Genomic DNA, 10782 nt, shown 5'->3' with positions numbered 1-10782 from the left:
AGAATAATATTAATTTATTATTCATCTTTACTTAGCGTATTAATTTTTTTATTTTTTTGATTACCATACTAATTGAATTGATATTTTAATTTTTTCATTGTAGAAAAATATATTTTTACTAAAGGTCCAATGTGTTGCGAGATAAAGAATAAAAGGGTACAAGACAAAAGCAGTCACAGTAGTATCACAAAACATTAAATTATATATTTGTTGAATTTTTCACACAAAAATCTGATGAAATATTCTTTTTGATAAATATTTATAACAAAATATATTTTAAAGAATCATTTACAAATCATCAAATTTCCAAAATTCGCTAAAATTTAATTCTAAAATTTTACTAGCATTGAGAAATTGTTAGTGTTTAATGATCAGTAATAATGATTTTATTACTATTTATTTATTATTTTTATTTACTTATTATATTTTATTTATTATTATTGATTTAAATCAGATAAATTTGGTAATAACGTGTATAATGAATATAGATAACGAAAAGCCTTTTCACGATTCATATTTGAATATAGACTTCTCTATTTACGAAGATGTGTTCATGAAATCCAAAATTTTGCAGGATATAACAGATATTATCAAAGGAAAAACTTTACTTCGGTATCTGCTGCATAGTTCCATCTTTACGAATGAATTCTAAAAAAGTCAAAGGCTTCACGAATTTGGTAGAAATTTCAGTGAAATAAAATAGAGAAGAAAACGAATGATATACAGAGAAAGACAGTGAGCCAAATAGAGATAAATAGATAGATAGATAGCGAGTGACAGAAAGAGACATGGTAAGAAGGAGGGAGAGACAGAGGGGGGGGGGATATCATTGCATAGAGTATTTGCACTGTCAGTAAAAGTCGGCTGGTTTCCACAGATTTGGATAAGAATCTTCGAGCGAGTACATAGGGAAAAGCCTCCTACTGACACTCTCAAGAAGGCACATCCCTTCGAGTGTGTAGTAGTGGGAGTCATGAAAAAGGGGAAAGCAGGAAGAAAGGGAAAAAGAAAGAGATAAAGAGGAAGCCTAGCTTTATTTCACAGGATTTCGAGTATATTCGCTGTCTTTATACGGTATCTTGATCGCTTTTACGTCAGAGCAAGAGATGCATACTCGAAATAGATGAACTCTTGGCCTACATCTCTCTTACGTATATTTATGTACGTATGCAATCATTTCATTTCTTCCTTATACTTTGATTTAACATAAATCAATGTAGGAACACCAACGATGCATTGGTTAGGCAAACGCGTGTCATCAATATGTGCGAGCCCATATACACTCGTAGATAATTTCCAAACGAATCGAGATATGAAAATAGTCGATCATCAATACTTTTTATAGACTTGTCCAATATTCTGAAGAATTTTGCCAAAACAATTAATATTTATGCTACTTTGATCATGCAATAAAATTTAAAGATTATTATATTATATGTTACATATTTCTTTAATCGCCGATTAATTTATTTGTAAGCTATGATGATAATTAATTATAAATAAAGATAAAATTTTATAAAGATAATATTACATGATATTATTCAATATTATTTTCATTCATATTTATTAACTTATTGATGCAATAAGATGCAATAATACAGTAAATTTTAAGAAGAGTATACTCGTACAATCTGTGCCACATGTATTTATTATTTATACTAGTGTATTATCATTCAATTTTATATAAATATTAATAGTTTAATCATCTAATTACTAGAAACTGAAGTAATAGCAAACTTATTTTATTATACTATTGTATTTTATTTATAGTTGGTAACATTTGTTTAAATCGCAATCGCAACAGCTTCTTTTTCTTAATATAGTACGAACAATATTCCGCTCCATTGAAAACTATTCATATCACTTTAAATAAGTGATATTCACAGTAAATCTAATCAACCTTTATAATTTTTATTGCAGTTGAAAAGGAAAACCCAAAAGCAGAAATAAAGCTCGTCGATTTGTCAGGTATATTAAGACTTGTATTAGCTAATCTGGCATACAAGAAATTTCAAGCAAATTCGGTTTTATAAATTCTATTATTAAAGTGGCCTTTCAATTGGAAGTTTGGTACAGTCAATTTTTCACAGATTCTTCCATTTATTCACTTCTTAATTCTTTTAGACTTAAGGTTTGTAACATAATGATATATATATATATATATATATATATATATATATATATATATATATATATATATATATATATATATATATATATATATATAATGTAATTCTTATAATTTTAACTGCATCAGTAATGCCATGTTCTTTCTATTGATTGAATGATTTTCATGAAATATTGATCAGATACTTCGATTTAATTCGTTTTAGAATCCTTTAAGTTATAGTAAAACACACTATATTATATTTTATTTTATATTATTAATATAATAAATAAATATAAATATAAAATTATTACTGTAATCTTCGTATCTGCATATTGCAAATTTATTAGTTAATAATAAATAGATATTTAGTTTAAATTTTATTATTTCAGTACATAAAATTTACGTAATTATTGGTGCTTATATTTTTTCGTACTATTGTATCGATCGATTCTGATCAGTCGATTCTTACAACTTCTAGTATTTGTTATTATTGGCATAATTCATTGTTAATATTAGAGGTGTAGACGATGTGTTACTGCGAAAGAGGAAATAATTTTTTGTATCAATATAAGCATGTAACGCATTAAGCTACAAAAATTTAATGAAGGCTATTAAAGTTACACAGAAATATGTTTCAATATAATGTATACATAACTTGAATATATATGTAAATTGTATATGGTAAAATTATATTCAGGTTCATCGTCATTCTTATGCGCTATATTTTTGTATGCGCTAAACATTTATTTATCTATACATCTGTCGTAAAACATAATATTTCATTAATTCAATTAATAAATATAAAATTGAAGAGTGCTCTTGATATAAAAATTATTCATAATGTACTCTTCAATATTATTGCTTTACACATACTTAGATATGTAATTTAATTACAGTTGAAAAAATAGATTTGCGTTACTTTTTTCATGAGAAATCATTCCATGTCTATAAAATATATTTATACAAGGATTTTACATACACTCATCATCAACACATTGGACAATCTAAAGCGTACTTCCTTTTGGTTCTTATTAGTTTTTTTTCACATTTTTGTTGTTTTGTTGTTACTGATCTTCGTTTCTTTGATTTAAGAATGTATTACATAATAAAAACTGGGGGATTAATAAAATCGATCATTAGGGAGCAAAAATTGAGTTGAGGAACAATTGTGACCAGAGTTTTGTGTTTCAGTGGATCTTACCAATGGACAACTGACTCCAAACAACAACACACCCTTGCTCACGCAAGCTCTTTCTGGTATGTTTGATTCTTTCTTTTCCATGATTCATGTTACCGCTGAATAATCAACTATTGTGAATGTACTTTACAATTGCATTTACAATAACAAAATTTATTTTCTGATATTTCCGTGTGATAGTTCAAAGAGCTTATCCACAAGGTTTTGTGAATTAAAAATTAATAATTTAATGTTATCTACGAATACCAAATAGATAATGATTATTTATAAGGAATTAGTAAGATAATTCTTTGATAGATATAATGTTACAATGAAATGCAACTTTTACACACTTGTTATGATATCTTAAATGGCATCATAAGAAAAAGAATTTATATATAAATAAATAGAAATAATAAGATAAAAGTCAAATAAAAATAAATAATATTGTAATAACAAAATAATAATGTTTTTTTAGTATTTTACATTTTAACATGATGTGTGCAATAATATTTTTGTATATGTAAAGCTTTTACGCAATAAATTAAATGACGCGTTAGAAAAATAACTTTAAAGCAATATCGAGATGAGGAAGCGATCCTGCAGGTATTACAACAGTAGTTAATTCCGTTTAGGTCGTGCACATGAACCATTTTCACAACCATCAGAAGTTTCCGATAAAGCACCTACAGTTTCACCTCTACTCCTGCTATTGGAGATACCTACTTGAGCCGATCTATCCTTAGCCTTTTCCTTGCCACTCGCAATCTCTTCTCAAATAAATCAAACTTTTGAATGGCACCGCCTCTTTCGCTATTCCCAGAGCCCAAGACTTTACATCGACCCATCTTGAGTCGGCAAAAGACTTTATAACCGTCGCAGCATTATCAAGAGTTTAAAAGCCGAATGGGATTTTAGATTGTGTGCCAGGCTGAGCGCTTGGGCAATCGGTTTACCATCCATTGATCGCCCTTTTTCGTCCTCCAATTTCAAGTTCTTCTTATGGCAAACTATATATATATATATATACCTTTTTCTCCCTCCATTCTATATTTCTTTTTATGGCAAAATATATATATATATATATATATATATATATATATATACAAATTTTTTGTTTTATTTGACTTAATTTCTTGTAACTTGACATATTGTACCAAATATTTTTCTATAAACAAAATAATATTTCTAGATAACTAGTAGCCAATGAAATTTGTAACCATTATGATAAAAATACTCTGATACTATAATCGAATAATATGCTATATAAATTGTGATAACGGCATATTGAATGTTAAATAAAATTTTTTATATAATAGTTTTAAACGTTTAATTTAAGCAAACGGATTTCTGAATAAAATATAATTTAGATTAATAATAAATAAATAAATAATAAATAAAATATACTTGTATCAATTAATATTGTCTGACTTCGATAAGTCATTTCATTTTTATATTTTTAATGGATTCTATTTACTCATAAAATTTAATGTTTGTGGGTACCTACAACATATGTCTTACGCCTTCAATACGATTAACAATTATTTATCTTGAATTTTAACTGAATTATATACATTGTTATAACAATATGAATAAAATATAATTAATCGCATCTATTTATCGTTGAATAGATTTTATAATTTTATTATTATAATAGGAACAATTATTTTAAATGCATTCATGTGTTGTATACCATGACCTCTTTATCTTTATAAATTCAATTATTAATATCATACTATATTTTTATTACAAAGAGATATACAATTCTCTTTTTACACAAACATTAATTAATTTCATTTTTATTATTTATTAAAATATATTTAACATTACAGTATTTATTGTCATATTTAAAAATAATATTCATAACACGATTATAAAAAATGCATTTTATTTTTACTAATTAGAAATTCTTTTTTCTAATTTTCAGCAATCTATAATTGCAAATTTTAATTCACATTTATACTTAACATGAAAAGATAAAAAATGATAATAATTTATTTATATTAAAAATAAAATATAATTATGTAATAATAAAGCTATGTGTGCATGTAGGACTGTACGTATGTACATATAACATAAGTATACTTATATTTCATATATGCCTTTAAAAACGTTCTTATTCTATCTTTTATATCATGACAAATCGAAAAATATTCTTGTACTGCTCCGAATGACAACATAATCTTTATACATTAACAACCCATTTGTATTTTATATTTTTATATTTATAGACATTATTGTAGGTGCTTTTGAATTTTTTACATATATATTTTTTTACATTTTATGCATATAATTTTATAAACTTTTGATATTCAGTTGCATCATGTCCTACAAATAATCTTACATATTAATACTCATGTGCCCCTGGAAAATTACTGGGTCGTTAATCAGTAAATGGGAGGGAGAAAGGCATCGTATCAGACAAAAGATTCATATAGAGCCGTTGTGGGTTATCCATCTATACACTGTTCGGCATAAAAAAGTGCATAGTCTAATGCACTATCGTTGAAAGTTCTCGTGGTTAACATTCGTATCTGAAAGAATCAATAAGTTTTTTGCTCATGTATGAAAGAATAATTTTACATTCGTATTAAATTCATTCATATTAAATTGGGATCCCTTAAACTTGATTAATCAACATACTATATATAAAACAAGCGTTGAAAATTAATTTAAAGTGCTTAAAATTTATAACGCATATAAGTACAGTAAAAACATTTGTTTATACAAAATTGAATTTAATTTGTAATATAAAGATTGCATTCAAAATGTTCATGCTCAAAATTAATTCAATCAACTCCTCGAAATTCTAATGTTAATTAATGTCTTTTTAATACATTATTCAATGATTCGAAAAGACTTGCATCGTTTTTTTTTTTTTTTTTTTTTGTTGATTTGACATTGATTTTAATTACTTGTTATACTTAATTAAAAATAGTAAAGTCTGCAATGACTTACTTAATCAAACCTACGAAAGAATAATAATATTGAGCCTAAATGAATTGGCTTTTGTCTTATCATTTATATCAATAGAAATTAAGAATATTGATTCCGAAACCAATGATACATAAAGTCATTATTAATATTTTTATTCTAATTATATATTTTAAATTCCATAATATATAAATTTAATCTCATTATTATGTTGCGGAAGAGAGTTGTTTTATATTCTTGCATGATAATTATGTTTTATTCTAATCCTACCCTCGTCCAATATTGCATTTCTCAGGTAAAGAATATTTTATATCTTCTGCTTATAAATTTAATATTATTAACGCTAATGTTTTTACAACTAATTCCTGAACTCTGATTTGAAAAGCCTTTAAGTACCAACACATGACGCAAAGTCTCCTTTTCCCAATTATCTAATTTAGTCGGTCTTTCGAATGACGAAGTAAGGAGATGAAAATGTTCAACATCAACATACTCAAGGAATTGTGCTAAAGGACATTTTGCCGCGAATTTCAAGTCACCAGACATGCGCAAATATCCATAAAGTGGATCGAGCTTACTAATGAATGCCATCGGCCGCACAAACTCGGATGCAGGCTTACCCATAATGATTAAGGCACTCCACTAATCGGGGTTTTGCTCAATTTTCAGTGATGAACAATTACCAAGCGGCGGCTCAAGCCGGCTTCCCGCCTGCTTCGCCCCATGGCGCCGGCGGCCACGGAGGTCCCCAGGGCCGCTCCTTCCCAGCTGCTAATTCACCCGGACCTATTGACATGTATAGTTCGAGTGCCGTCGCCGCAGCGGCCGCTGCGGCCGCGGATTCAGCAGTGGCCAGCTACGTCCAGGCGGCTGCCAGCCCCCAGCCACCTACCACCGCATTCCCAGCCATCGCCGTATCTCGTGCTCCACTTAACTACAGTCCCGTAAGTCGACAGCTTATCTCTCTTACTGCTTTAACAACGGGCTTCGTTAATGCTTCCTCGACCGTCGTTACACTCGCGATTAAACGTCTCCTCGAAATCATTTACACTCTTGTATTTTATTTATCTTTACCCTATGCTTTGAATAGGAATCTCGCGACTAGATCGATTGAAAAGACCATACATTTAATTACAGCCTGAATTTATGCGTAAACATTTTAATTATTATATTGTTATTGATTAAATTTTATTATGACACAACCTTGACGGCATGAATTACTGTTATTTAATTAGCGTCTCTTTGAGAGAATAAGTATCAGGTGTTAAAGTAGATTTGATGAATTATCATCAAGTATGAAACTCTGAATTAATAAATAACTGGATAATATTACATATACGCCGAGAATACCGAGTAATAGAATCAATAAATTCATTTGAAAATTGACAACTTAAGTCTATTTATTTATACATATATTTAATATTTATTGTTTAATTAATTGATTTTCAGTAAATATTTTTTATGCTCCGTATAATGTTCTTAATTTATTATTATTAATAATGTATGTATGATGGATTAAAAATACGAAATGGGCATTTAAATAAATTAACTAAAATTTATATTTCTATATAAAACATGTGGTCCAATATAAAAAATACTACTTTATTACTAACTGTATGGTTCAATTATCATTTTCTTTCGTGTTCTTTTATCACGATATTTGATAAAATTGCAAGCTGGAGGGAGTGAACGAGTGGGATCAGGAGAAAAGGGATTATCGAGAGTGGGGATGTATGTTGAAGTGTAATGAGCCTTAGGCGATACATCTCGTTATTTTTTGTGCATGCTTGATTGACGAATCATTGGTCATCTGTCAACTAAGTTGCTTTTTCATTAATCACGATATCTGAATCTCTATCCTCTATTCTCTATTCTTTATTTTTGCAAAACTGCTGTAACGATGAGTCGTATAAAATTTTCGAGACTTTACCAATATTTTCATTTCATGCAGCACTATATCAGATTTATTATTTATACTTTATTATATTATTCAAATTTAAATTATAAAATAAATGCTTTCGTATAAAATGACGCTTTATTAACTACCATTATATTGCACAATACAACATTAATAACAATATAAATAAACATGAATGATTTCACTTACTAGTTGCACTCTATACATATTCATTGTATGTTTGATGTATATGGCACATGAATCTTTAGTAGAATCCTAAAATAAACATCTTTTTGTAAAAAATTCTGCATGCATTAGTGATATTATAATAAAATAATTTCAATAAATTTATTTTAAAATGTTGTTTTACATAAAATTCTTATTCCAAAAATATCATATTTTGAAACAATGAATTCCAATGCAAATTCTAATGTTTAAATTATATTTACCTTTTTACAGGGTCCTCTGATACCAGCAGCATTCACTAACGGCTATCATTGAGCCTTGATAAAACCTAATATCAGGTAAATATATGCACTTAAATGAATGTAATATAAAAAATCTACGTATTTTCTAATGAATTACATATAAACAAATTTTTTTAATAACCAATATCACATGTAGTTTAGTCTATACTAAGTACATTTATAGACTTGGTACAAAATTTTAAACTTTAAATCCTGTTAATAAAAATTATATTTATCACGATAGAGATCTAAATAAAATTCAAACATAAAGTAATATTCTAGAATCTAATTTCAATAAATTTTAATGCATTAGTATAAAGTAAAACAAATATAGATTTAATTCACTATTTTATGAAAAATCTTATTGTCTAGCTTTTTCTCGATATCAACTAATTACTGTTTAATTACGCAAACTTGTAATGATGAAAATCAAAATTCTATAATTCTTAATGTAAGGTAAAATAAACGAAAAATTTATATGAAACATCAATGGATATATATAATTATTTCACAGGATGGACGAGAGGGCAGAGCGCAGATTGGTCGACTGACGGCATTACTATTCGAGGAACGCGAGAACAAGTCGCAATTAATTAAAAAATATCTACATATATAGCTATACACACACATAAATTTATCGATTAAATATATATATATATATATATATATATATATATATATATATGCATGCATATGTATGTGTATGCATGTATATATGTATGTAGGTGTATATGTATATATGTGTATATGCATGTGTATGCACATACGTATTTGTGTATGTGTGTGCGTCTTCGCGTGTGTTTGTGTCTATATATACATATATGTATACAAAAACATATATATACATAAATATATATATATATATATATATATATATATATATATATATGTTTATATATAAATATATATATACAGACATAGCGAGAAGCCGACCATAGAACTACGTTTTCAACGCATGGAGATCGTTGTAGTGATTAAGAACGAGAGACTAGCAGTAAGGCAAAAAACGACAAATATTAAAAAAATATAATGAAGAACCGTGAAACGTAAAAATTTTGGCATCAAATTTTATGGAAAATGCTGATAATAAAAAATAAGAAATGAAAGAAAAGTCAAAGGAAAAAAGAAACGAGTGGTGTTAAAGATGATGGGGGAAAAGGAGTAGAAGGACTAGAGCATGCAAAATTCAGAAACACAAGCAATGATCGTTTTCCGGAGGGAAAGCGCCGTTTCCTCTTCCAGAATTCTCATCCTGGAAATGACAGCCGTGTATGTTTGACATATGTATTTGTATATATATATATATATATATATATATATATATATATATATATATATATATATATATATATATATATATATATATATAAGCATGTAGGCCCGCGTTTCACACGCATGCGCGCATGCGGCCGCGAATACCCATGGCTATAGATGAGAGCGAGAGAAAAGGAAACGGAGTAGAAAGCGGCCACTACTAAGCGAAAAAAGCGTGGATAAAAAAATAAAACGAGAAAAACGATGAAGGCATTGGCGCAAGAGAAGAAGAGCCCGGATTGTAAAAAGGCAATGCGCATAAGCTGGCAGGTATAAAACGAAGAACAGTAGAAGGCGGGATAATAATTTGAAAATCGGGGAGATAAAAGTGACAAACGAGACATGAATACACACGTACATACGCTTTAAAGAAAGAAAGAACTTGATGCGTAGAGATAAAGAATTCGTAGTGAACATTGAACACAAAACAACACATCGACGATACCATACATAACCCTGCATGATATAGTTGAGGAGAGAAGATTCAACCGTAACCGAACCAGCGATTTGGCAATAGCCTATTCTCTAACATAAATAATAAATAATAATAGTAATAATATAATAATGAATACATAATTAATAACATTTATTATTGATTGCTACATAGATAAGCAGTTAATAATACGATGCGTGTGTGAATATATATTTGAGGAAAAATTAAGTTGAACAGAAACGAGGTTTTTTGAATATATATGCATATGTCAACAAACCAGAAAAGATAACAAAATAATAGTTAATTCAATATTACATAGATAATGTATGATCTTAGTGGTTAGGTAAAGTTGAATGGCGAATAATACAGACTCACGTAAGAGATAACATGTAAAGTAATCGTAACGTACAGAAATAATGATTGTATTAACGCGAAAAATGTAAGAGAATC

The 10782-nt window shown here is 28.0% G+C and overlaps 1 protein-coding gene across 1 annotated transcript in view; it reads left to right on the top strand.

Annotated features, from left to right (window-relative positions):
* Positions 1 to 9208, top strand: part of Rbp6 (RNA-binding protein 6) — a 177370-nt gene extending 168162 nt beyond the window's left edge. The window contains exons 8-11 of the mRNA XM_011502163.1: positions 3302 to 3367; positions 6891 to 7165; positions 8578 to 8642; positions 9100 to 9208. Coding sequence (XP_011500465.1) covers positions 3302 to 3367; positions 6891 to 7165; positions 8578 to 8619 — 383 coding nt within the window. The 3' untranslated portion in view covers positions 8620 to 8642; positions 9100 to 9208. The remainder of the gene's footprint in view (positions 1 to 3301; positions 3368 to 6890; positions 7166 to 8577; positions 8643 to 9099) is intronic.
* The last annotated feature ends 1574 nt before the right edge of the window (positions 9209 to 10782 follow it).

Source organism: Ceratosolen solmsi, unplaced genomic scaffold, assembly GCF_000503995.2.
Source record: "Ceratosolen solmsi marchali unplaced genomic scaffold, CerSol_1.0 scaffold31, whole genome shotgun sequence".
NCBI lineage: Eukaryota > Metazoa > Arthropoda > Insecta > Hymenoptera > Agaonidae > Ceratosolen > Ceratosolen solmsi.
Note: the sequence above shows the minus strand (reverse complement) of the source record. Positions and strands in the feature narration are given on the sequence as shown.